We start from the raw sequence: 27,284 nt of genomic DNA on the forward strand, positions 1-27,284 counted from the left end.
TTCATTTATTTTCTCTATTGGTTTTCTTTTCTCTATTTCATTGATCTCTGCTCCAGTCTTTATGATTTCCTCCCTTCTGCCAGCTTTGGGTTTAGTTTCTTCTTTGCCTAGTTCCTTCAGTTGTAAGTTCGGTCGTTGGTTTGACATCCTTCTTGTTTTGTAATGTCACCATTTATAGCTACAGATTTCCCTATTAGCACCACCGTTGCTACATCCCGTGTTCTGGTGTCGGGTTTTGTTTTCCTTCATCAAATTTCATTTCATTTCTAATTTCCCTTGTGATTTCTTCCTTGATCCACTGGTTGTTTAAAAGTGTGTTACATTTCCGCCATGTTGTGAATGTCCCAGTTTTCTTTGTGTTGACTTCTGACTCCACCCTGTTGTGGCCAGAGAAGATACTCGGTATGACATCTGCCTTTTAAAATCAATCTAGACTTACCTGCGGCCTCACGTGTGGTCGATCCTGTACAACGGTACGACGCCCCGTGGGCCCTAGGGAGGACTGCGTGTGCCGTCCTGGTCACGTGCTGCCTGGTTGGATCTGGTTGGTTGTGGGAAGTCCTCTGTTCCCTCACTCCCGCCGGATGTCTCTGTCCATCAGTGTGAGTGCAGCGTCACGGTCTCAAGCCGTCATTCGAGGCTGGCGATGTCCCCCTTCGGCTCTGTCGGGTTCGGCTTCCTACACTTTGATGTCTGTCATTAGGCGCGTGAGTGTAATTGTTAGATCTTGCTGTGCCGAGGCTTCTACTCACATAGACTGTCCTCCTTCGTCCCTGTGGCCTTTTCCTTCGTCTGTCTGTCTGATGTCTGTGAAACCACTCCGGCTCTCCCCCGCTGGCTGTCCACGCGCAGTATCCTTTCCCATCCTTTGACTTCCGACCCGCTGTGTCTTTAGATCTCGGCCGCATCTCTCGTGGACGGCCAGTGGTTGTACCGTGTGTTTCTGTCCGTCCTGCCATTCTCTGCCTGTTGACTGGGGAGGTTCATCCCTTTACCTGTAATGTGAATGCTGGTAAGGAGGGACTTCCTTCTCCCTTGTGCCCTTTATGTTGTGTGTGGCCTACAGCTTTTTTTGGTCCCTCGTTTCCTGCATTCCTGTCGTCTTCTGTGTTTATGTGAAATGTTTAAATTCCCTCCTAATTTCCTTTTGTGTATATTCTATAGCTCTTTTCTTCCTGGTTGCCATGGAGATTATATTTAACATCCTAAACTTATAACCTTCTAAATCGAATTTGTAGTAGCTTAACTTCAGGAACGTGCAGAAACCCTGTTCCTTCACAGCTGTCTGTACGACACCCTTTGGTTGTCGATGTCACGGTATTTCATCTTTACACGTCGTGTGCCCCAAAATACAATCATTCTTTTAAATGCACTGTCTCCTAATGTAGGTATAAAACAAGATTTGCAATTACAAACAAGTTAACAGTAATAGCAGCTTTTAATTCCTGATTATTTTTCTTTAAAAGTATTAGTCTTTTTATTTTTTAACAGATTTATTTGAGAGGGAAAGTGACAGAGAGCATGAACAGGGAGGAGAGGAAAAAGCATGCTCCTTGTTGGCAGGGAGCCCAACATGGGAGGCGACCCCAAAATATTAGTCTTTTATATCACATTGATAACAAAAAGTAGTTACAGATCTTTCCTGATATCATCTCTCCATACAGCCTCAAGTTACTATTGTTCTTTCATTTCATCCTTGATCCTCATCTTAGGGGAAAAGTGCTGGTTGTTCCCGACTGCACGAGGTCAGCCGTAGGCTTGTCACATAATCGGGCCTTCATCATGTGGACGTATGTCCCATCTAACCCCGCTTTGGTTTTATCGTGAAGAGATGCTGTACTTTGTCAGTTGCTTTCCTTTGCTTTTTCTGCATCTACTGAGATGATCATATGGTTTTTAAATGTTTTGTTGATGTGACATGTCCCGTTGATTGGTTTGCAAATGTTGAGCCATCCTGCATCCCTGGAGGAAACCCACTTGCTTGGGGTGAATGATCCTCTCAGTGTATTGTTCGATTTGGTTTGCTGGTATTTCGTTGAAGATTTTTGCATCTGTGTTCATCAGAAATATTGACCTGTAGTTCTTTTTCATAGTGTGTCTGGTTTGTTATTAGGATAATGCTGGCCTCATAGAATGAATCTGGAAGCTTTCCTTCTATTTTTTTTGCAATAGTTTATTAACTCTCTTTTAAACGTTTGGTAAAATTCACTGGTGAAGCCATCTGGTCCTGGACTTCCATGTGTTGTGTTCTTTGGTTACAGATTCCATTTTGTTACTAGTAATAAGTGTGTTCAAGTTTTGTTTCTTCCTGATCTGGTTTTGTAAGATTGCATGTGGTATTAACAGGTTTTAGGCGGGTCACGGCTCAAGGCATATGGGCCAATCTTCAGCTTTATCCAGAAGCCTCCACCCTCATTTTCCTTGGGAGACTGAGCCCAGCGCCCTTCTGTATGTGTAGCATGATGCTCTGCTGGCATGAGTCCCCAGTGGCCCCCCTCCCTCAAAGAGGGTTGTGGTTAGGGTACCTGCTCTGGGCTGGGCTCTGTGCCTAGATACCAGTAAGCCTGTTTGACAGGGCTCTGCCCTCAGTTAGTGACTGCACCATTTGCCAGTAGAGACGGGCATGAGTCAGAGAAGCGACTAAAATCCCACCTGTACTGAGGGCTAGGAACAGTGACTCTGCATAATGGGGGGGCGGGGACCATATCCCAAAGGTGAAGACAGGTACTGGGATGGCATGTGCTAAGGCCCTGTGGCCAGATGGAACAGAATAGATCTGAGAAGCTGACAAGGCTGAGGTAGGAAAGGAAGGGCATTTGAGCTGGGCAGACCCTGCAGGGCCTGTGGCCATGCTGTGGACTTGTATCGTTATTAGAGGTGCAGTGTTTTGCTTGGAAGATGTCATGGCCCAACTTGAACTGCCACTGACCTGTCCAGCTGCCATGGTTTCAATGATCTGAGGGAGTCCTGAGGGAGGTGGGAGACCAGTGCTGGGGAGCAGGCAGGAGACAATGCCTTCTGGCCCCAGGAGAGGGACTGGAGAGTTCACTGATGACTCGAATGGGGTTGGGTGCACCAGGGGTGAAGAGAGTTGTGGGCAGGGCCCGGAGTGTAAAGTCACAGCCTGAATTGGGAACCCTGTGCACCAGGTGGGGAATACAGAGCGTTGGTGTGGACACTGCAGCATGGGCCTGGCCCAGGGGCAGGGCCGGGGCATGCAGCAGGTGGGCGTGGCGGCGGAGGAGTAATTTTAGCTGTGGCGCAGGCGGCTGCGGGATGACCCCTTCAGCAGGAGTGGGCTCTGGAGCCCTAACAGGCATGCAGGTGCCCTGTGGCTGGCAATGGCCAGGTGTCGGCAGGGAGAGGAGATATTTGGGCTCATCCAGGGTTCGGGGCAGATTCCAGCATCCGGTGGGCAGGTGTCTCGGGAGTGGCGGGGCATGGCAGCCAGGAGGGGGCGCTGCAGGTCCACCCTGTCCAGCGAGGGGGTTTGGCTCATGCAGAGCGGCTCTCCTCCTCCTCCTCCCCATGAAGATGGGAGGCAGCAGCTCTGGGTGGATTTAAAAATAGATGAGCCTCGCTCTGGGCAACATACTCGGTTTGTAAAAATAACCCCATCTGAGAGGAGAAAAGCCTCCCCACACCCAAATCTGCATCAGGGCTTGGGGGCTGGCTGGCTTGGCCGCTGGCCTCCCACCCGTCTGTCCCCTGCCCATCCCGAGCTGGCTGGCCACAGCATGGCTTGTTCCCTGGCCCCCCGGCCCGTGCCCCGTGCGGAGCCGGCCCCGTCCTCCCAGGCCGCCTCAGGGCCGCACCCCGGCAGGCCCGCATCCACCCTCCTGCCCGTGTTCACCTACCTCTGACCCGCAGGAGATCGTGGACTGGTTCAACGCGCTCCGTGCCGCCCGCTTCCACTACCTGCAGGTGGCATTCCCAGGGGCCAGTGACGCTGATGTAAGTGGCGACTGCTTGTGTCCGCTGGGGGGCTGGGGGACTGGCCAAGGGCCCCCATGTACCCCTCTCCTTTATTCTGGGGCATTTCAGCTCAGTGGCAGCAAGCAAGTGGGGAGGGGGCCGGGGGCGCGTGGGGGAGAGAGACCAGAGGGCCCAGGCCTGAGCCCATCTTCTGCCCTAGCTGGTGCCGAAGCTCTCCCGGAACTACCTGAAGGAAGGCTACATGGAGAAAACGGGGCCCAAGGTGGGTCTGACCGGCTGGCCGGAGCGCCCCCTCCGAGATCAGCGTCTCAGCTACCTGGGGCTGGGTGGGGCTGGTGGGGTGGCCGTGGAGGGTCAAAGTGCCACTAGCACCCCTGGGAGAGGGCTCTGAACAGATCATCTTGGACGGCCCTGGACCCCAAGACCTTTGGGCCCTGTGGACCGAGGGCTGAGCCAGCCTCGTGTCTTTGCCCCCCCCCCCCCGCCCCAGGCCCCCCCGTGCACCTCCTCGGGCCCTACTAGGGCCAGCTCAGCCCGTTCCCTGCCTCATGGAGGCACCCCCACGGTAGCCCCACAGCCCAGACGGGGCCCCGGGGAGGCCCGGCGAGGGGCAGCACGTGCAAAGGCCCTCGGTGCGGCCACCTGGTGGACAGAGCAGGGTGCAGCACTGGCCACGGAAGGCGCCGCGAATGAGTGAAGGGTGAATGCATGCGTGTGGGGGTGCCCTGCCTCAGGCTGACCAGCGGGACCCCGGCACTTTCTGACCCACAGCAAACAGAAGGCTTCCGGAAGCGCTGGTTCACCATGGATGACCGGAGGCTCATGTACTTCAAAGACCCCCTGGTAAGGGCGGGTCTCGGCCCAGGCCGGCTGGGCCCTTGCAGGGCGGACGTGTCCGCCCCCACAACGCAGAGATGAGCGACAGGCCCGTCTGTTGGCCACAGGCGGCGGGAATGAGGCGCAGGAGGGCGGGTTGGGTCTCCGGGGTCGGGGCTTCCCCGGCTATGAGCAGAGCCACCCCCTTGCCTAGGGGCTGCCCGGCCTCTGCCCACAGGACGCCTTTGCTCGTGGGGAAGTCTTCATCGGCAGCAGGGAGAGTGGCTACACGGTGCTGGACGGGCTCCCACCGTCCACCCAGGGCCACCACTGGCCACATGGCATCACCATCGTGACGCCGGAGCGTAGGTTCCTGCTGGCCTGCGAGACGGAGACGGAGCAGCGGGCCTGGGTAGAGGCTTTCCGGAAGGTCGTGGACAGGCCCATGCTGCCCCAGGAGTACGCAGGTGCGTGCAGATGGGGTGGCAGGGAAGGAGGCCCAACGCCTCCTGGGTGGCTGTGACAGGGCTAAACGCCTGTCCTTTTTCCAGTGGAAGCCCACTTCAAACATAAACCCTAACGAGAGACGGTTCTGGAGGCCCGAGGGAACTGGACTCGCTGAAGTGGCCATCGAGGAGGCAGCGGCCAGACTGGGGGGGGCCGGCAGATGAAGGAACCGGCTTCCTGGCCCCAGCCCTAAGTGGCAGCCTCGGACTTGGCCAGGTGGGGCCTGAGCTTTAGCCACTAGGACCTGTTTCTCTGGAACCTCACTGCAGGCCGGCCGACCTGACCTCTGACCCCACCATGCTGCCACCCACTGATGTGACCCCTGCCATGCCCCCCCCCCCCCACCCCCCCGGCCACTGAACCACTCTTCCTCTGAGGCCTAGGCCCGGCCTCCTGGCTCAGGGCAGCCCGGCAGCCCCTCACCAACTCCCCCTGCCCCCTGCCCACCTAACCAGGAGCCTGCCCCTGAGCAGGAGGCTGGGCCGTGGGGACAGCGGGTGGCCTGCATGCCTGCCCTCCCCGTCCCGCTCCCCCTCCAAGCCCCCCTCAACAAGTATTTATTGAGCACCTGCTGTGTGTCGGTCATGGGGTGCTGGGCGCTAGCATGGGGGACAGGGTTCCCCTCAAGCAGCGGACCTGGCACGTGCGAGAGGGCCCCGGGGGGTCAGAGGCACGGGGGAGCTGCAGCGCACTGGGCCCCACACGCCTGGATTGGGAGGGAGGGTGGACGGTCAGCTCCTGTCTGCGGCCTGCTGGGCACTGAGCCCTGGGAAGATGGGGGCCCAGGCTCCCCCACAGGACCCAGCGCGCGGCTGGCCCGCCAGGACTTACAGCCACCTAGCCGCCTCCAGTGGGGGGTCGGGGGCACAGAGAAGCAGCACCTGCAGGCGGCAGGTACCGACTGGGTGGCCCCCCCACTCAGTCATCCCCTAAGGCAGCCCTGGACCAGCCCTTCAGAGAACTAGGAGGGGGTCCCGTCATGCCAACCCTCATGTCCTACCCTAAAGTGGCCCCTGTGTAGGGGGAGGGGGCCTCTGCCTACCCTTGTGGGCCTCCCCCCACCCCATCTCCCCTCTGCACCTGAGGCTCCCCTGCTCAGACCCGTGTAGGCCGGGATGGGGGGGTGCAGGGGCAGGAGAGAGTGCCCCCCTCACTCCCATCTCAGCTCTGGTCCCCAAGACAGCTGGGCCGGGGGGTGAGGACAGTCGCAGGGTCACCCAGGGCGCCCACCCCCTCCCGCTCCAGGCAGGTGCCTCCTCCCCAGCCGCGCCGACGCCACCCCCCGTGATCGCTAGCCCGTCTTCCCCGCTTCTAGACAAAGAGCCTCAAGCCCCAGAGGGGGGCGGGGCGGGGGGGGGTCTCATCCCGGGTGGAAATGAAAAGACGGAGGCCCCCAGGACTCCCCCTCCCCACGTGGGGGGCAGCCCCAGCCACGCATTCTCCGGGACTGGTTTCCTAGGCCCTGTCTTGACCAGACGCAAGGGCACTGTGCCCAAGACACTTAACACGTTAAAAAGAAACAACAGAACGTGCTACCGTTGGTGGGAGAAGTTCTCCAACGAGGTCGGGAGCTCACGGCCCGCAAAGGGCGGTCACGGTGCTTACCTCACACAGCTCCGGCCGCTGGGAGTCCCTGCCCTCGGGCCGCCGTCCGCCCGCCCCGTGCTCCACCGTGGAGACGTGGCCCGCGACCCGCACGGCTACAAGCGGGAGGCAGCGTTCCTGGAAAATGGCAGCGCCACTCACAACCGCATGAAAGAAGTGGCAGCGCTCACAGGGAAAGTGGGGTCAGGTGCACGGCCGCAAAGCTGTCTCCTACCCGGGAGGGGGGTCTCCATGTGCTGAGGGTCGAGACAGACGCTGCCACCGCGAGGGGGGTGCGGAGGGACGCCAGGAGGTGTGCGCGGTCTGTGCTCATCTACTTAGTTTGGGGCAAAATTCAACATAAAAACCCGCATTCTGCTCCGACGTCCCTCCCACTGGACTGACTGTGCTGGATGCATTTTGTGGTTTCAGAACAAGCATCACGGCACAAGCCGCGGGTCCATCGCAGGCTTGGGGCCTGCCCCTTGTGAGGACTCCCTCCACCACCGCCCTCCACAGAGAGCCCCGGTGGGTAGTTTGGGGGGGGGGCTCGGCGCTCTCCTTCCCCCGCCCCGTGGCCTGCAACGCAGAACCCGTGCCAAGGCAGGACCCCACTGGATCTGGTTTCTCACATTTAAAGAAACCACCACGTAGTTACACACAAATCACAAGACCTTCCCGACACCGGCCGCTCGCGGCCGTCCACAGCACCCCCTGCGGGCACAGCACGCAGGCCCGGCCACCGCTGGTCTTGGCAACCGCTCCCCGCCCGCCGGCCCCAGGAGCTCACTCAGAAAGGACGAGCGCTGCAAAGCCCAGTATAAAGGATTTATTTCAACTCAACAAGTAACACAAACCTTCCTTTAAATTCCATTTTACAGTCAATAAAAGTGTGTATCTCAACTCCTTCCCATGCATGATCACTGTGTATTAATCTACAACTCTTATTTGTGAAAAAATAAAGTGTTTCCCCTCTCGTCATTGCTCTGGGAACCTCTGGTATAGCGTCAGTGAGAGAGGGCAAATCTGCTCACTCCTGGTTATTTGGTTAAAACCTACAATGCCAGGTCAAAGGAACCAATCACCCAATGAAAATAAATACTGCATTACGAAACGTGGAAAGGACTCCTGATCCCAAATGACCGTGGCCTCAGGGTGTGCCCCAGAGCGGCCGCCCAGATGCTCTCCGGGCCACCGGCAGCCACCCCCTACACCATCTTCGACGGGATCGGGCCTGCGGGCCTGCGCCACACGCCGGGTCGCCTCCCAAAGCAAACCAGACACAAAGGACAGGGAAAGGGTGGTAGCGCGGCAAGGCCTGTGCTTTATTGTGGGTCAGTCTGAAGGTGCAGGTGCAGCCCAGCCAGCCCAGCCGCAGCAGGCCGCGCAGCCCCGGGCCAGCTCACGGGCGCCCGCGTGGCCGCCATCGCCTCACAACGGGAGCCCCGGGTGTGAGGGCCCGGGGTCAGGGCGTCTTCATGCAGGCCAGGCGGGCGGGGTCAGTCGAGCTCAATGGGGCTGCTGTCGTCCTGACTGTCCTCGCCCTCCTGCTCCGAGGCACCCATGAGGCTGCTCAGAAGGTTCCCTGGAAGCAAACGCAGGGGCTGTCAGGGGCACGGCGGCAGCACTCAGTCAGCACCCCCTGCCCAGGGAACCCCACCTTCCATGGTGCCGTGTTCCGGGGCCCCCCCGCCGAGTCTCTGGGAAGACTCAGTGTGCCTGCAAGGCCCTGGCAGCTGGGGAAGGACCCTGAGGGCCCATCTTGGGGGACAGAGCACGGCAGCCTGACAGCTGTGGAGAATCGTCAGCAGAACCACGTCACGGGGAGGTCACCGTCGAGCGGGCACGCGGGTGTACATCACACGTGTACATCACAAAGGTCAGGACGCGTTCACGTGCAGATATGGTGACCACTGTCCCCCCCAGGCTGCCACCACTGACACTTTTATTCAAAAAACAATGATTCAATACAAACTCAGGAGATGAGAAAGTCCCCTGAGGCCAAACCACCATGAAAAAAAATAAATGGAAATGTGAACAATGTTGTCTGGACAGACTCGGGCATGCAAAATCAGGTCCATCAAACAGGCCACCAGAGGCCTGGGTGCCAGAAGGGGCAAGTCTGAAGTTCTGGTGGGAAATGAATAGGCACCAAGCGTCAGGACACCCATGGCGAGGCTTGAGGGCGGGGCGTCACGCCCGAGAGACGCCAATTCACACAAATACCACCTCGGCTTCAGATGCACGCAGCCCCACCCAGGCCCAGATATGGCAGGAGTTCCTTCCACGAGACAAATCCAGACACAGTTTACAAGTAGAAAGTCCAACTGTGTATAACAACTTTCAAAATCATCTCAGACCAAAGACCTTTCCACAGAGCGTGGTATGGCTCAAAGGACACAAATGCCCAGCCAGGCCAACCCTGCCGGGCCCACGAGGCAGGGTGCCCACCTGGATTTGGGCAGTAGGGCGGGAGCAGCATCACCAAGCTTTGTGGGACAAGCCCCCACCTGAACCTGTCACCTGGGGGCCACCTCAGCTCCGGCAGGAACACAGTGCACAGTGCAATCAGTGTGGGGGACATGTATCCTTTACATAGATCAGCCATCTGATTCTGCAACGTCATTTCCAGAAGGAAGCTGAGGAAGGGAGCCTCAATGCTGCCTGGCCGCATGAGACCTCTCAACGGCAAGACCGGTTTAAGTACGAGTGGGTGAACGATGAACTCTGTGAAACAGGATCTACTCAAAAATCCCACCACATTCAGGCTCACAAAATCCATGTTCAGATGAATGACTAAACTGGCCGTTGGCTGGCAGAGGGAAGAAGTCCGTACAAGACCGCGGGGAAGGCCACACCATGTTGCCAGGCTAGGCAGATGAGGGGCAGAGGCCTGGCCTCCAACACGCACCAAGACTAAACCATGAAGAAATGGACCATCTGAACAGACCAGTAACAAGTAAGGAGACTGAATCCATCATCAAAAATTCCCAACAAAGAACGGCCCTGGCCCTGACAGTTTTACTGATGAATGCTACTCAACACTTCATAACCAACACCAATCCTTCCCAAACCTTTCCAAAAGAATTGAGGGGGAGGGAGCGCTTCCTAACTCATCCGACACGGCCAGCAGAACCCCAGAGATACTACGAGAAGATCACAGACCAGTATCCCTTGTGAACACGGAGGCCAACACCCTCAACAGACCACTGGGAAACAGGACTCGGCAGCACATTAAGGACGACGCACCACCAACAAGCGGCTTTAATCGTGGAAAGCACAGAGGGCTCCCCGTGAGAAGCCGCCGGTGTGACGCACCGCGTCAGCAGAATGAGGGGAAGCCCACACGATCGTCTATCTCAACTGCTGCAGGAACAGCACTTGACCAAACGTGACGCTCTCGTAAAAGCACTCAATAAGCCAGGAACAGGAGGGACTGCCCCCCACCCCCCAACAGTACCCGCCGTCTCTGAAAACCCCACAGCAACTGTAATCTTCGGTGGTGGAAGACTGCCAACTCCTCCTCGAGGAGCAGGAGCAAGGGGAGGGTGCCTGCCCTCACCACCTCCAGTCCACACGGTACTGGCAGCCCCGGCCGTAGCAACCAGGCACGAGGACGAGGGAAGAGGCATCTACAGTAGAAAGGAGGGAGCAAAATGATCTGTTTGCATATCTTATATGCAGAAAACCCTACAGACTCCACAGAAAAGTTGTTAAGAGTAAATGAATTCAGCAAAATAATGGGATACAAACTCAGCATGTGAAAATCAGTTGCATTTCTTTACGCCAGCAATGAACAATCTGAAAAAGAAATCATAAAAACATTCCATTTGCAACAGCATCAAAAAGAATGAAATACTTAGGCACTAACCTTAACCAGGGAGATGAAGGACTCACGAATGAAAACCACAGACCACCAGGGAAAGAGATTAAAGTCATAAACAAATGGAAGTCCTTCCCAAGTCTGTGGATTGGAGGACTTGACATGCTGCAAAGACCAGTGTCACCCACAGCCATCCACAGATTCAATGCAGTCCCTGTCAAAATCCAATCTCTTGTTTGCAAGAAAAGAAAAGCTCATCCTAAAATGTATATGGAATTGCAATGGACCCAAACAGCCAAAACGATCTTGAAAAAGAACAAAACTGGAGGGATCGCATTTCCTGATTTCAAAACTTACTCCTGAGTGAGCACAGCAGTGTGGTGTGGGCACACAGACACAGAGACCCACCGAACAGAACAGAGAGACCAGAAATAAGCCCACATGCAGAGGGGTCAAACCATCTCTGACAAGGGCTTCCAGACCACTCAGGGGGAAGGACAGTCTCTCCAGCCTATGATGCCAGGACACTGGACATCCTCGAAAAGAAGGATGCTGGACCCCTACACCTCACACCATGTAACAAAACCCTCTAAATGGATCAAGGATCTCAATGTAAACCTGAAAACAGTAGAACTCTTAGAAGACGACACGGGGCAAAAGCTTCACCACACTGGGCCAGACAAGGACATTATGGATGGGACACCAAAGGCATGAGCAGTGGAGGAGAAACAGATAAACTGGACTTCATGAAAATTTAAAATTCCATGCATCAGAAGGCAGTACCTACAGAGAGAAAAGGCAGTGGAGCGTGGGGAAGGGTGAGCAGGCTGAGCACAGGATTTTCAGGGCAGAAACCACTCTGTAGAACTCTCTAATGGTGGACACGCGTGTCTAGACCTATACACGTACAACATCAAAAGTAACCCCGACGTAAACCATGAACTTCAGGTGTCCATGTAAAGTCATCAATTCTAACAAAGTCACCACTCTGATGGGGGTGCCGGTAACAGCTGTGAGGGGGCATGGACAGAAACGGATATTCTCCATACCTTCCTCTTTATCTTGCTGTGAAGCTAAAACTCCTTTTATTTACCTTTTTAAAAAAATTCATTTATTTTAGAGAGTGCACATGAGCAGCGGGAGAGGCAGAGAATCCCAAGCAGACTCCATGCTGAGTGTGGAGCCCAACACGGAGTTCCATGTCAGGACCCTGAGATCATGACCTGAGCCAAAACCAAGAGCCGGATGCTCAACCAACTGTACCACCCAAATGCCCCGCTGAAACTGCTTTCAAAAAATAGTCTTTAAAAAAAAAAAAAAGAGGCAATCCACAGGATGGGAAAAAATGTTCAGGAATTTTATATCTGATAAGGGATTAGTATCCAGTATAGAGAAATCACCAACCTGGTTCAAAAACAGGCACGTGACTTGAATGGACACAGAGACATACAAATGACCAATAAGCACAAGAAAAGATGCTCAACATCACTAACCGTCAGGGCGATGTGAATCAGAGCCACGGTGAGACCCTCACACCCACTACTGAGGCACAGACAACAGCAAACGTGGGCGAGGACACGGAGAGACTGGAGCCCTGTGCACGGCTGGCGGGATGGGAAACGGGGCTGCTGCTGTGGCAGGCAGGCTGGCAGCATCTCACGAGTTAAACCAGATTTCGACGTGACCCAGCAATCTCACCTCAGGGTGTGTTACCCAAAGCACTGGATGCAGGGGCTCAAGCAGATGCACGCAGCCCCACGTTTACAGCAGCACTATGGGGTGCACCAGAGAGGAATGGACGAACACAGTGTGGTCCATCCACACCGCGGGGTATGACCCGGCCTTCTAAAGGAAGGAACCACCCCTGCCCCCACGGGGACGAGCCAGACACGGAAGGACACGCACGGGGTCCCCGCTCCCACGAGGTCCCGGAGTCGTCAGACTCACGGTCACAGAGGGCAGACGGCGGGGCCGGGGCTGGGGGGGGCGGGTGGGGGTCCGTGCGTCACGGGGACAGGGTCTCCGTGTGCAGGATGGAACGTTCTGGAGGCGGACGGGGGGACGGTGCCCCTGAACTGGATGCTAAGAAATGGTTAAACAGCAAGTTTTGGGATACGTGTATTTTACCAGAATAAAAAAAGAAGAAATCCACCTTGATTCTATGGCCAAAGGAGAGGGAAGCCCTAGGGCCGACAGGACCCTCTCAGGCGTGTCTGGGAATCTGCTGAAGGACCTCGAGGCCAGCCAGAGACACGGAGCCTCGGGAGAGCGCCACCGCACGCCGGGCAGTGCCAGCGGAGACAGCGCCCTGGGGGGAGGCCAGGGTGTGAGGCTGCCACACCGGCCCCGCTCCCACCCCGCAGGCGCCCCCCACTCCGGCCTTACCGAGCAAGCCCCCGTAGGAAGAAGTCTGCTTGGGCGGCACGCCGAAGAAGAGCTGTCCTATCCTGTCGAGGTACTGGAAGAGGACGGGCACGGGGTCACTGTGGAGCCAGAACACGCCCCATGCGCAAGACCTCCCCCACGCTCCTCTCCGGGGGCCGCCCGGGGACGGAGGACTTCTCTTGCTCTCCAGCTGCCGCCCCCAGCCTCTCACCTCATTGTACATCGGGTCCCGCCGCAGGGACGGCTGGTACTGCTCACACAACACCGTGAATACGGTCAGTTTGCCTCTGAAACAGGAGAACAGCGGGGCCCAGCTCTGTCTCCACGTGAAAATCAGAGAGAGCTGAACAAGAAAAGCACACGTGCACACGCCCCGAAACACATGGGAGACTCACCCGTCTACAGCCAACAGCAGAAACCAGATGAAGTTGAGCAGAGGCTGGACGAACGGAGGGCCGTTCTCGATGGACGGGTGCTTCTGTGTGTACGTTGTGAACACCACCGATGCGCTGCTTTTGTTTTTTAAACAGAGAAACCTGGAAGCAACATCCTAGTAAGTGGGCAACTGATGCAGAATGCAGCGGCATTTCTACAGGTGCTCAGGTGAACACGGCATGCGGGACGCCTCCAGGGGCACAGAAAGCTGTCCAACAGCCTCTGGGCCACGCACCTGCACCGTCCCACAGCTCCGGCAAACCGAGGACCCGCCGGGCCAGGCTCGGTGCTCAGACAAGCTGCGCCGCCCCCCTCCCGTGAGCAGGGCACCTCCTGACTGCCACAGTTGATAGGTGAAGAGATGAAGCTTCGGAAGGTGACAGTGTCCAAAGGCAGCAGAGCTCGGACACTGCAGGGAGTTGTCGGGACTACAGCCTGTTTGCACCTGTCAGGCCCCTGCCTACGTGAGCAGTGAGCCCAGGGGTCCGTGGGAACGAGGCTGCAGGCCCCAGGTGCTGTGCCGGGCAGGGGACAGGCTCTGTTTTCTGCCCCAGGGGGACATCTCCACAGCTGGACCATCTGCACTGGGGGCCTCCACCTTGTTAAGCTATAGGAAGGGACCGATGGGAAGGTGCCTGGTGGTTGCACATGATCCCGTCCGGTCCAGGGACTCTGTGCACCATACACCCCACAGCCCGGGGCAGGGAGCGCTGGGGTCTAAGAAACGTCTGTTTCTGAGTTGCAGATGCCAGCAACGCGCCGCTGTGCAGCAGAGCGTGGAAGCTCTGAGGTGCTGTCGAGTGCATACAGTGAGCGTTCTGTGACCCCAACCCCTTGAAATTCCTAAGACATTTCCTATTCCGATGCCCGGCCACCAAACTGGTATGTGTCTGCGGGAGGAGCACACGCAGGAGACGCCCGGAACTCGGGCCACAGACCCCTCCCGTGTGCTGTGTGTGCCAGCACCACCCAGGCCTGCTGCGGGCAGGGAGAGGAAGCAAGGAGGCCTGATGGAGTGGGGACGGACGCTAGAGATGTCCGGGAAGCCAGGCGCAGCCCTGGAAAAGCTTCAAAAGCATGCGCAGTCCCCATTCCAAGACACCTTGTAAAATTTATTAAATATGCACGCCCTATAAAAAATAGTGGCTTGACGCTAAGAAAGCCAAAAACCTCTAAGAGGTACCATGAGAAAACAGACACTGGGGAGTCACAGCAGAACGCTAATTCCGGACACTCACTTCCGCAGCCGCCTGGGAGAGCTGAGAGGGACAGCATGTCCCATGCCGAGAGGTCTGCAGCAGGGTCACAGGGCAACAAGGCCAGGGGACGAGGGACGGACCCGGACAGCCATGGAGCACAGATGGGACCGAGTGAGCGTGGGTACCTACTGTAGCACAGCCTGGGCCACGAACATGTCCACCTCGCTGCGGAAGCCCCTGGAGGTCGAGTACTCCACCAGCATGTGGGCGCAGCCTTCGCCGTCCGCAGAGTGCAGGAAGTGGTACCGGGACTCACAATAGTTCTGCTCTACAAAGGGAAGGGGGACACTGATGAATATGCACGTGTCAGTGCGCCGTCCCTGCCCCCACCCTCCTACCCACACACAGGGCTCCACCACCGCGTCAAGTTCAGCGACGCAGGAAGCTTTCGGGCTAATAGCACCACAGTGCCTGTCTGCTCCAACACTCAAGGTGTTTTTAAGCATTTCTCTTTTTTTAAAAAATGACCAAAATCCCAATCTTCTCAACATCAGTAAGTGACTCAGGCTGTAAACCTACTCTCCCCACTCATCACTGAAAAATCTACCTGCTCCCCCTCCCCCTCCACACTGAGGACTCAACACCCCAGCCCCTCCTTTTCCGGCTGCCACAGCTAAGTGGGTGTGCTCCGCATCCGACAGAGCACAGGACGCCCAGGGTGGCAGCTGTGCCGAGGCAGAGACCCAGCCCAGGCCGAGCCACCTCCCAGACCACCTCCCCACACCCTGGCCCATCTCCTGGAGCAGACGGGATCACGCCCCTGTCCTGCTCACAAGCTACCTGGTTCCCACGCCTTTCCAGGGCTCTGGCCCCGGGCCCCTGCTGCCTGCCACCTTCTACCGGGAATACCAGCTCTCAGGGCCCTGCATGCCGCCTTCAGGAACGCAGAACAATTTGGAGTCAGCATTTCTTTGTGCACCTGTGCTGCCTCTCCTCTCTCCCTCAGACCCCCTAGAATAACCTTTTGGTTTTAGAGCATCCTATGAGAAGGGAAATTGGGCAAAACGACACCCATGTGCTCTGGCCCAGCACAAGTCTCCCTCCAAGAACTGGACTGGAACCCACCCTGGAGCAACTCGGGCATGCTGTGGGCCCGGTTCCAGACCAGCACAACAAAGCAAGTTCTTCGACAAAGCAAATCAAACTTTCTGGTTTCCCACTACACACAGAAACTATGTTTAAGCTACACTGGAGTCTGTTAAGTGTGCGGTAGCCTTATGCCCAGAAACGCCTTAAGAAATGCCTGACGGCTAAGGAATGCTAACATCACCTGAGCTTTCAGGGAGTCATAGTCTTTTTTTGCTGGTGGAGGGTCTTGCCTCGTCGTTGATGGCTGCTCACTGATCAGGGTGGTGGCTGCTGAAGGCTGGGGTGGCCGTGCCAAGTTCTTAAAATCAGACAGCACTGACGTTTGCGGCCCTGATGGACTCTTCCTTTCATGAGGGATTTCTCTGTAGCGTGGGATGCTGCTGGACAGCATTGTACCCACAGGAGAACTTCTTTCAGCCTGGGGAGTCAGTCGTCTGACACCCAGCTGCTGCTTTATCAGCTCAGCTCGTATGAACCTCTGAATTCTTTGTGGTCACTTCAACAGTCGTCACAGCATCTTCACCAGAAGTGGATCCCATCTCAAGAAACCAGTTTATTTGCTCCTCCATAAGACGCAGATCCTCGTCCGTTCAGGTGTGAGATGGCGGCAGTTCGGTCCCACGTTCAGCCTCCACTGGTGATTCTAGTTCTCTTGCCGTTTCCACCATATCTGCAGTGACTTCCTCCACGGAGTCTTGAACCCCTCAAACTCGTCCATGAGGGTTAGAAACAACGTCTGTCAAACTGCTGTCACTACTGATATTTTGATCTCTTCCTATAAATTATGTTCTCAGTAACATCTAGCATGATGAATCCTTTCTAGAAAGTTTTCAATGGACTTTTCCCAGAACCATCAGAGGAATCACTATCTATGGCGGCAATAGCCTTATGGAATATATTTGTTAAAGAATAAGACCTGAAGGTTGAAATGACTCCTTGATCCTTGGGCTGCGGAATGGATGTTGTATCAGGCATGAAAACAACATTTATCTTGCAGCCCATCTCCAGCAGAGCTCTTGGGTGACCAGGTGCATTGTCAGCAAGCAGTACTATTTTGAAAGGAATCTTTTTTCTGAGCAGTAGGTCTCGACAGTGGGCTTATTGTTCAGTAAACCATGTTGTAAATAGATTCACTGTCATCCAGGCTTTGTTGTTACGTCTATACAGGACAGGCAGAGTAGATTTAGCCTAATTCTTACGGGCCCTGAGATTTTCAGAATGGTAAATGAGCATTGGCTTCAACTTAACGTTACCAGCTATATTAGCCCCTAACAAGAGAATCAGCTCGTCCTTTGAAGCTTTGAAGCCAGGCGTTGACTTCTCTCTAGGTACGTAAGCCCTGAAAGCCCTAGACGGCATCTTCTTCTATCAGGCTGTTCCATCGTCACTGAAAATCTGTCGAGTGCAGCCCCCTGCAGTAATGACATCAGCTAGATCTTCAAGGTCATTTGCTGCAGCTTCTCAGTCACCATGCACTTTTAGTTTATGGAGAATACTTCTTTCCTAAAAAACCTCACGAACCAGCCTCTACTAGCTTCAAACCCCTGTTCTGCAGCCTCCTCACCTCTCAGCCTTCATGGAACTGAGGAGAGTCAAGGCCTCGCTCTGGATCAGGCTTTGCCTTAAGGGAATTTTGTGGCCGATCTTCTATCCTGACCACTCAAACTGTCTCCACATCAGCAATAAGGCTGTTTCGGTTTCCCATCATTCATGTGTCACTGGACTAACCCTTGTCACGTCCTTCAGGAGCCGGTGCTTTGCGTTCACTACTTGCTGTTTGGTACAAGAGGCCTGGCTTTCAGCCTACCTCAGCTTTGGACAAGCCATCCTCACTGAGCTTAACCATCTGTAGTTTGTTATTTAAAACGAGAGATGTGGGACTCTTCCTTTCACTCGGGACAGAAAGGCCACTGTAGGGTCATGAACTGGCCCAATTTCAATATTGTTGGGTCTCAGGAAACAGGGAGGCTGGAAGAAGGGGAGAGACGTGGGACCGGCTGGTTGGTAGAGCAGTCAGCACACACACATTTATCGGCGAAATTCACCCTCTTCCATGAACGCAGTTCCTGGTGCCCCAAAACCAGGACAATATCAGAGACCACACTCACAGATCACCGTAACAAGTTATAATGAAAAAGCCTGCGCTGTCGCTAGAACGACTGACTGTGACATGGAAACACCAAGTGAGCAAGTGCGGTTGGAAACGTGGCACCAGCAAGCTTGCTCAAGGCAGGGCCGCCACAAGCCCTGACTTTGTAAAACGTGCGCAACAGAGGGACGCCTGAGTAACAGAACGCCACACACAGCCAACATGCCAAGAGGAGGCGAGCCGCAGATGGCAAACCAACATGGCGGCAGGTGGCTCCGCTCCCATCGGGGGACACACCTCCCCGGAGGTCCCGCAACCCGGGCCTGCCCTCGGGCACCACAGCTCGGCAGACATCCCTAAGCACAGCCTCCAGACACTGTGGACACTGTGGAGGACGGGACGTGGAATCTGCACTTCTCTCCCTTGGGGTTTGTGCCTCAAGCGCTATGTGTAACTGCGGTCTCTTGAATTTTAAAATCGTCCCATTAAACATCCATGCCTTACAGCTGGCTCTTAGCCAGCGAGGGCTATGAGGGACTCTTGAAGCGTTTTCTGCTTCTTAGCCACAGACACAGGGTCATGCCCCATTTTCTTCCTGGCGTCTCCCCACACGCCCCACAAACACAGACCGGGCATAATGGTGCCAAATCAATGCTCGCTGACAACAGAGGCTTGCCACAGGCGCCGCCATCCCCCTGCACGTGCAGACTCAGCGCCCCTGGAAGACAAGGCCAGGGCACCCCCGCCAGCCTGGCAAGCACAGATGGCCTCCCACCGAGGTCAGTGAACAAGACACACCAGTGTCCTGTGGGCGGGACAGACAGAAAATACACAGGGACCATGCTAGTTGGGCAGGCCAGGGTGGCGGGCTGAGGCCAAGTCCAGAGGAGCAAGGCGCCCACAGGGAATGTGCGCCCGAAGAGGGAGCCCACGATGGCGACGGCCACAGCCTCGGCCTCGAAGCATCAGCTGCTCGTTTTCAGGCCCCACGTGCTTCTTGGGTAGGGGTGGGGGAGGGCTTCCACTGCACCCTCCAAGGAGCATTTCCTTGACTGTCTAACCTTTGAATTGACATCTGACCGTTTTCTCGTCATGTCCCTCCAGGGTGAGGGTAGGGCTGGCATGCCAGCATGCAGGGGATGGAGAAACCTCCCGCTTCGTGGGTCACAGCGGGTGGGGACACACAGTGGAGTGAGCACCGCTGCCCACAGATGCTCACACGGCTGGCTTCCCAGCATGAACAAGGGCTGGGTTCATGGCGGGTGCCCACCACAAGCAGGAACGCGCCCTGAGCCCGCTGACTGTGGAGGAGACAGACCTGTCTGACCACTGTGCCACTTGCTGCGAGCAGGCTCTTTCCAGGAGGAGCTGTCACAGACATTCTGGTAGAAGGTTGCCCCCAAGTGAAGGAGGCTGCCCCTCTGCTCCCACCAAGGTACCTGCCCACCATCACCACCCCTTCACCTACCCCCTGCCCAGCGTACGGTTGGACCCCCCCACGAAGGCTGACGCACTGTGAATGAGCTGCCTGCAAGGTGCTCACCACATAGGAGACAGCGCTTCAAATTCTCCTGGACAAATGCTGTTCAGGGCACCCAACCAAATGCCTTTTCCTGTGCCTGAGAGCAGACTCAGAGCTCAGGATGGAAACCATACCCAGGAACTGCCAGGATCCCCCCTCTTCATGGACTGAACAGCCCCCACAAATGCTTATTCAGAAGCTCAGATAAATGTGAAGAAAACACAGAGCAGGGTGCCATCAGAGGGCTGGTCTGGGGAGGATGTCCCAGAAAGGAGGCTGGTGTGGGTACGGTGAAGGCCCACAGGCAGGAAGGGCCAGGCCGGTGGAGAGCAAAATCTCCGCTCCTTACTTCCTGTGGCCCATGAGTTCACCCGATTAAAGTGGCTAACACAAATAAAAGCCACGTGGGGCATAAAAAGGAACAGCTGTTCCTGGGACGGCTGGCACCTGCCCCGAGAGGTGCTGTCTGCACAGGTGCCCCCGGCCTACCTTTCCACAGGGTGAGGGCCAGCAGCTGGTGGAGCCGGGGGTGGCCCAGTTTCCCAGATCCTCCACTGGACCACTTCAGGGCTCGAGACACAAAAGCCACTCGTTCTGGAGAATTTGGGTCCATCAAACTGAACAGTTTGGCCAGATTTTCTAAAACAACACAAACACAAACTCTTACCCAAAGAAACACGCTGCTGCTCGGCTCTCTGGATGCTCTATCTTATAGACGTTCACCAAAACAATTCCTTCACTTCAAAACCTGGGAATTGGCATGCCGGGGTGTCCTTATCACGCACCCTCCCACACCCAGGACCCCCCCAACCGACCTCTCAGCTGCAGAGCCAGCAGCCACATGCTCTTTTGTGGCCTCACGGCTCAGCCTGTGTCGGGGAGCTGGGTGGGAGGGGGCGCTCTAGCAGGGAGCTGGCCCGCAGAGGAGCAAGACCTGGGCAGGTAGGTAACATGCTGGGGTGCAGAGGCGGGGAGCAGGCCCCTCCTCCAACCCTCTGGCTGGGCAGCTCCTAAGAAGGACTTCCCCCATTGCACATTTACCACATGGGGCAGGCTGGCAAGCCAGGTCTCCCGGACAAACCAGAGGCCACCGTCCGCCACAAAGAGTGCGCAGGGGTGTCATGTTCCACATGCGAAGGTACCTCATGCACAGTAATAAAGCCTCACCCAGCAGCTCATCGGCCACCTCGACTTCTGCCTTCTCCAGCGACTCTAAGACCAGCATGGACAAGTCCGCAGCACTGTTTTGCTATAAAACATGGAAGTGAGTAAAAATCACAAAAACAGCTCTGGCTTGTTCTCAGAAGCCAAAGCTGGATGGCCACTCTGGTTTCCAGCTAACAACGCATGGTGGACCGAAGCTAAGGACACTACTCTGAGCCCAGCGCTCACTCGGCAGTGCAGCCTGAAGGACCAAGACCCCAGCTGCACGTGCAGCACCCAGCTCTCTCAGTGGACACTCGCCCAGCTGTGGCCAGTGCCAACAAGGCCTCTCCCTGGACGGTCCTCTTCCAACCCGCAGGCCCCAAGCAGGGAAGGGGACAAGGCCCCTGCGTACTTGGCCGTGGCTGAAGAACAGCAGTGCCCCTGAGCACATGAGTTCCCGCGCCTCTGTGTGCTTGCTCTGTGACATGTATCTGTGAGAGAGAGAGAGAGAGAGAGAGAGAGAGAGAGAGAGCAGAGCCCCAGTTAGGTCCAGTTAGGCAGATGCTCCACCACACACATCCTCCAGAGTCTGACATACCCTGTTAATGACGTTCGCCCAGCCCGATGGCTATAGTTTGGAGATTAAATGCTAAAGATAAAACGTTTGCATCAACATGAAAGCTTCATAAAGCAAACAATCCCGTACACGGGCACGCAGGCGCCCAGGCCTCCTACCAAAGATGGAGTGGAGCTGTGTTCTGTTTCCAGAGGCCCACCGCCTCACCCAGTGGTCACAGCACCCTGCCCCCCTTGGAGTCTGTCCAGGCTCCACGCCGGGGTGCTCCACGGCCCAGGCTGCCCTGGTACACACGGAGTCCCAGCTGGCAGAAGCTCGGACCTCAGGGCACAAGCAGACCTGTGCCCTACATCTGACAGCAGCGCCCGCAGGGGATGTCGTCTGTGCCTCAACAGGCCTGGAGCAGCTCAACGGTTTCAGCAGGACCCAGAGAAAGGCTGGTTGACTTCCATCTTGAAGCACAGGCCTGCCCGGGTGGTAGGAGCTGCGTGAGGGACAGAGCAGCACACTGGGGTCCATCAGAGAACCAAGTTCAAGGCTGCGCTCGGGGGTTGGGACAGCAGGAGCTCCAGGACGGAGACTCCCGGGTGGGGGACAAGGACACACATGCACGCAGCACCCACTGCGATGTCACTGCGGTCCCCACCCCCCAAAAGCCCCTCCGGCCTGCCTCACTTTCCCACTTTGAGCACATTTCTCAGTTTCCTGAACTGCAGAGACAGAAACACAGAGCAGCCAGAGCCCAGCAACTAACTCAACACAGACCACGGGAGGATGGTCCACCTGCAACAGACCCCGTCCAGCGAAGCACAGCTGGGTGGGAGAGAAAGTCAGCAGCAGAAAGTGGCTTCCCAAAGCACAGGCGGAGCTAGGCACAGGTGGTGCCAGACGCTCTTCACTGGCTGGAATTTAACTCCATGATCATCAGAAAAGAAATACAACCCCTCAAGTCTGTGGCTCACAGTTAAGACACAACCTATTAAAGACACTAAAGCAGCACGGAGGTGCTACCAAGACAGGCAAACACCAAACACACGCACCTGGGAGCCCGTCTGCAGCTCACCCGGACCAACGGGTCAGGTGGGAATGCAAGCGCTTGGCTGTTCAATTAACCACAGAAAAGGTTATTTTCTTCAAAAAGGTTCCACAACCAGACACCGCCCGCCCCCCCTCCCCCTGCCCAGGAGAACACAACCCCATCACAGTCATCCACAGGGGAACCCACCTGGCCCAGACAGAGCCCCAACAGAAGACGCCATCTGCTGGGCAAGGGGGTGGGGCTGGTGAGAAGAACCTGCACCCCCAGAAAGAAAACCACCAGCAGCCTGCAGGTCATCTGCACAGCCTGTGGTTTCTGCAACAGCGCTTTTGAGAGCCATCCCTCTCTCTCTCCTTCGAACACGCGCACACACACAGCCTACACCCACACCAACCCAGCTCATCCCAGTCTGGTCCTGCTGGGAGCCACCCTGCACATGACCTGGGGCCAGCACTGCCACGGACTGTTCTGGAAAGACAAGTATTCGGAGGCACACCACCTCATGCTGCCACTTCCATGGATGTATAGGCACTTATCCCAAGTGACAATCTTGCCAGCATGCTGCTACTTACAAAACACAGGACAGAACTCTACACTCCTCTGTCTGATGCACAGCAAGAGACCACCTCTCAGGACACCAGATAAAAGAAGTTGCTAACAAGCAGGTGACAGCAAATCACTGGGGTAACAGGGCCTGCTTTCAAGCACCCGCCTGGGGGCCCAAGGGGGGGCGGGGCAAAGCACCCCGTCCAACACTCTTCCCATCCAGGTGAAATCACCTGTTGCAGATCAAGGAAAGCCAAAAACAAACAGTGAAAGGCAACCCTGAGAAATGAACGTGCTTCTTTCTGCAGAACTCAGGGAATGGAAAGGAATTTAGTATCTGGGTCCAAGGCTCCGGGGGGCTGAGAGCAGATGGAGCAAGGACCCTCCAGCCCAGCACCATGCATGCAGCCCCCAACGGCAGGTGTACCTGCTCGGCGCACCTTGTGGGCACACGCTGGTGTCATCTGCCAGCCAACAACTGACGGGAGGGGGAGCAGAGGGAGAGGCAGACTCCCCACGGGGCTCAATCCCAGGACCCCAGGATCATGACTTGAGCCAAAGGCAGACGCTTAACTGACTGAGCCACCCAGGCGGCCCTGTAAGTTTTTCTTTTAAAAAATTTTTCTTCATTTAAGAGGCAAAACCACACAAATCTCAGAAAGGCCCCTGAGGGGGAGGCAGGCTGGCTGCAGAGGCCCTCCCGGAAGGTGACGATCCTAATACTGGGCCAAGTGGCCCTGTGGCCACCCCCGCAAAACAGCCATGGAAGCCAGAAAGGGGGTGGAGAATGACCGAGCGCCAATAAAGCAAAAGGCCTGAAAGCAGACTCCCTCCTCGCCCTGGCGGAGAAAGATCTGAAGACACTGGGTGGCCACCCGCTGGCACCAGCACCACTGAATGGTCAGAGCCTTCAGCTGCGCCACCAGGCCTCAACTACTGCCCACACCCGAGGCATGCGCACGGAGTAAATCCAACCCACCGCACTGCCCAACCGCGTGGCCCCTTCTCCTTCAACTGCCGTGAAACACAATTAAAACAGTGCAATTTGGGGGCACCTGGGTGGCTTGGTGAGTTAAGCTTCTGTCTTCAGCTCAGGTCATGATCTCAGGGTCCTGGGATTGAGACCCCTGCTCAGCAGGGAGTCTGCTTCTTCCTCCCGCTCTGCCCCTTCCCTTGTTCGAGCCCTCGTGTGCGCACACGCTCTCTCTCAAATAAATACAATGTTAAAAAACAAAACAAAACACAGCAATTTGGTGAATGTACCCCAACAGGTAAGTAGGTAACAAGCTGTGGTCCATCCACAGCACAGAACACCACTGGGCAACAGAAATGAACTAATGCTTCACAAGTGGGTAAATCTCCAAATAATCATGCTGTACAAACTCAAGATGTGCAAAAAGAGGATATGATTCCACTTACAAAACATTCTAGAAAATGCAAATCAACCTACGGGCCACAGAGAGCACTGGCTGCCTGGGGCAAGGGTTGTGAGTGATGGATTCTGAGAACAGAGAAAAGAACCTTTTACGTTTTCGGTGATGGATGTTCTTCTTATCTTGACTGGGGGTAGTTTCATGGGAACATACATGCCAACACGCACCAAACTGCACTTTTCACGCAAACACTTAAATACAGACACATATATTGATTTACAGAAAGACCAAGAATCTAGTATGACCCAGTGAATCAGACTCGTCCAGGAGCTGCACACCCAGGAGGGTCTCAACAGGACTGGAATCACAGGTCTGCAGGGACGGTCCCCTGGGAGTCAGGGACAACTCCAGGCTAGTTCAGCCAGGCCTTACGGATGGCCATGAATGCCACCATTAACTTTGTCCCCAGTGGGGCCCACGGCAGAGGATTTATTTTTCCCAACTCCCGAGCGGTGTAGGCGCACCCCAGATGCCCCAGGAGGAAGCCGCGGCTGGTCTTAGGTCACAGAGCACAGGTGGAATCCGAAGCCAAGTCAAGGCTGGGGTGGCAGAGAGCCTGCTTTCCATCACCACCCCCAAACATGGGCAGACAGACTTGCCTCTTCACAGCTCATCCCACAGGGCAAAACTGTCTCAAAACAAGAAACATTGTTTATTTTTGGGAAGATCCAGTTTCGCTGATTAATCAGCGGGTAAATACCTGCGTAGCAATCCAGAGAAGAGCCAGCAGCACCCGGGCCAATCTGGAGCGCTGGGAAAGCTCCCCTCACGCGGACTTCTGGCCGGTGAAGCTGCCAGGCGGAGGCGGCCTACGCCCAGCTGTGCTCGCTCCTGCGCGGGCTTCCTCCAGGCCGCGGAGCCCGAGCATGGCCGGGACAGGACCTCGGAGTCCCCGCAGACCCTGGTCCATCGTCTCACTCACAGACATCAAAGCCTAGGCCTGAACGGTGCAAAGGCCCGCCCCAACGGCCCCTCAGTGCCCTACCACAACAGTTCGGGCAGGAAAGGCCCTCCACGGACCCGACTGAACCCCGACGGCTGTCGTCCAGGCCCATCCCAGCGAACGGCCCCCCCTGCTCCGCCCGGACCGCCCAGCACCGCCGAGCGCCCCCCACGCGCGACGACGACTCAGACCACAGCAGCAGCGCGCCACAGCACAGCTCCCGTGACCGCGCAGCCCACGCGGGGATCGCCGCAGGCCACACAGCTGCCGACGCGCCGGAGCCGCGCGGAGAAAGCACCTTTGACTTCAGCGCGCCCCGCGGCAGTAGCCGCGGGTGCAGGCGCGGGGCCGGGCTCACGGACACGGCTGCTCCGGCGCGAGCCGCGGGGGCCGCGGGGCGGGAGCACGTTTCACCCGCGCGGCCGGACCGCCGGGGGCCGCAGACCCCGGGGCTCGCTCCAGGCGAGGCCGCGGACGGGCGACGCCGGGTGGGGGCCCGGGGCGGGCGGACGGGGTCGGGCAGGGGGAGGCCCGGGAGGAGACGCCGGGCGGAGGCAGGGGCCGGGCCCGGCGTCCTCCGTCCTCCGCCTGCCGGCCGCCCGCCCGCCCGCTCCGACCGCCGCGGCGACAGGCAGCAGCGCGAGCCAACGGGGGCGCGGGGCGGCGCGGCGCGGCCAATGGGAGGCGGCCGGAGGCGGGGCGCCGGGCTCGGCGGAAAGCCCTGGAAGGCGGCGGCCGCAGCACCGCGGCTACCTGAAGAAGAGGGTCCGGTACATTTGGTGCGCCTCGTAGTAGTCGCCCTTCTCGACGCTGGCGCGTAGCTTGCCCTCCACGCGCTGGACCCCGCCGCGGTTCCGGGCGCCGTTCCGGGCGCTCTCCTGCTCGGCCATCGCCGCCGCCGCCATCGGGCCGGCGCTCCGCGCAGGGCTGACGCTGTCGCAGGCGCGGTCGGCAGCGCCTCTCGGCTTCCGTCCCGGCGGCCGCCCGACGCCCTCTACGGTGGCCCGCGAGGAGCCGCGCGCAGCTGGAGGCGGGCACGCCGGCGGGCGGCCACGTGACCGAGGGGCGGGGCCGCAGACCCTGCGGCGGGCGGCCACGTGACCGAGGGGCGGGCCGCGGGGCGGAAAGACGGCGGGCGCGCACGTCCCGGTGGCGGGGCACGCTGACGCCACAATGGGGACGGCGCGTGACGGCAGAGCGCGGGGGCTGGGCCTACCCGCCGCGGGTGCGCCCGGGACGGCTGGCCCGAGGCCTAAGCACCACCAGTTCAGCGGTCGTTGGGATGCCAAGATTCTGAAATAAAAGCCATGTTTTCATGCTTTCTGCCGCAGGCCGCCCTGGGGAGGTGAGGGTGACCGGGTCTGGGGACCAGAGAGAGGGCCACGTCCAGGTGACAAGTCATTGCTCGAGAACGAGCAGTCGTCGGCTCGCTTGGACACAGAACCTCCTGTTAACGCGGAGCTGGAGGTCTGGGAGGAAACGGGGACAAGAACGCGCACCGGGACAGCGTGGGGCCAGTGGACCGCTTCTGGGCACGGGCACGGGGGCACGGACGGGTTCTGGGCACGGGGACGGGGGCACGGACGGGTTCTGGGCACGGGCACGGGGGCACGGACGGGTTCTGGGCACGGGCACGGGGGCACGGACGGGTTCTGGGCACGGGCACGGACCGGTTCTGGACACGGGGACGGGGGCACGGACGGGTTCTGGGCACGGGGACGGGGGCACGGACGGGTTCTGGACACGGGGACGGGGGCACGGACGGGTTCTGGGCACGGGGACGGGGGCACGGACCGGTTCTGGGCACGGGGACGGGGGCACGGACGGGTTCTGGGCACGGGCACGGGGGCACGGACGGGTTCTGGGCACGGGGACGGGGGCACGGACGGGTTCTGGGCACGGGCACGGGGGCACGGACGGGTTCTGGGCACGGGCACGGGGGCACGGACGGGTTCTGGGCACGGGCACGGGGGCACGGACGGGTTCTGGGCACGGGGACGGGGGCACGGACGGGTTCTGGGCACGGGGACGGGGGCACGGACCGGTTCTGGGCACGGGGACGGGGGCACGGACGGGTTCTGGGCACGGGCACGGACCGGTTCTGGACACGGGGACGGGGGCACGGACGGGTTCTGGACACGGGGACGGGGGCACG

General features: G+C 57.6%; 2 protein-coding genes across 8 annotated transcripts in view; one reads left to right on the forward strand and one right to left on the reverse strand.

Annotated features, from left to right (window-relative positions):
• ADAP1 (ArfGAP with dual PH domains 1) overlaps nt 1-7,824 on the forward strand; it is a 54,389-nt gene extending 46,565 nt beyond the window's left edge. For 2 of the 3 annotated variants that reach the window (XM_028091840.2, XM_028091842.2), the window contains 5 exons: nt 3,871-3,954; nt 4,136-4,198; nt 4,708-4,779; nt 4,967-5,219; nt 5,304-7,824. In XM_028091840.2, the coding sequence (XP_027947641.1) occupies nt 3,871-3,954; nt 4,136-4,198; nt 4,708-4,779; nt 4,967-5,219; nt 5,304-5,332 (501 nt within the window). In that variant the 3' untranslated portion in view covers nt 5,333-7,824. The remainder of the gene's footprint in view (nt 1-3,870; nt 3,955-4,135; nt 4,199-4,707; nt 4,780-4,966; nt 5,220-5,303) is intronic. The other variant, XM_028091841.2, reaches the window with a different exon arrangement.
• Nucleotides 7,825-8,139: 315 nt separating this feature from the next.
• GET4 (guided entry of tail-anchored proteins factor 4) lies at nt 8,140-26,095 on the reverse strand. Of its 5 annotated transcripts, none has more exons than XM_028091843.2 (9): nt 25,883-26,092; nt 21,004-21,082; nt 20,613-20,694; nt 19,935-20,084; nt 14,875-15,013; nt 13,447-13,587; nt 13,263-13,338; nt 13,052-13,124; nt 8,140-8,428 (listed from the first exon to the last, which is right to left on the reverse strand). In XM_028091843.2, the coding sequence occupies exons 1-9, from the start codon at nt 26,032-26,034 to the stop codon at nt 8,343-8,345; spliced, it is 978 nt and encodes a 325-aa protein (XP_027947644.1). In that variant the 5' UTR covers nt 26,035-26,092; the 3' UTR covers nt 8,140-8,342. The 5 variants fall into 5 exon arrangements, with proteins under 5 accessions (XP_027947644.1, XP_027947645.1, XP_027947647.1 ...); XM_028091844.2 differs by lacking the exon at nt 25,883-26,092 and adding an exon at nt 24,887-25,438; XM_028091846.2 differs by lacking the exon at nt 25,883-26,092 and adding an exon at nt 21,508-24,636.
• Nucleotides 26,096-27,284: the final 1,189 nt, after the last annotated feature.

The sequence above is a fragment of the Eumetopias jubatus genome, unplaced genomic scaffold, assembly GCF_037043125.1.
Source record: "Eumetopias jubatus isolate StellerSeaLion01/CBP00866 unplaced genomic scaffold, mEumJub1_p1.0 scaffold_12, whole genome shotgun sequence".
Taxonomy (NCBI): Eukaryota; Metazoa; Chordata; class Mammalia; order Carnivora; family Otariidae; genus Eumetopias; species Eumetopias jubatus.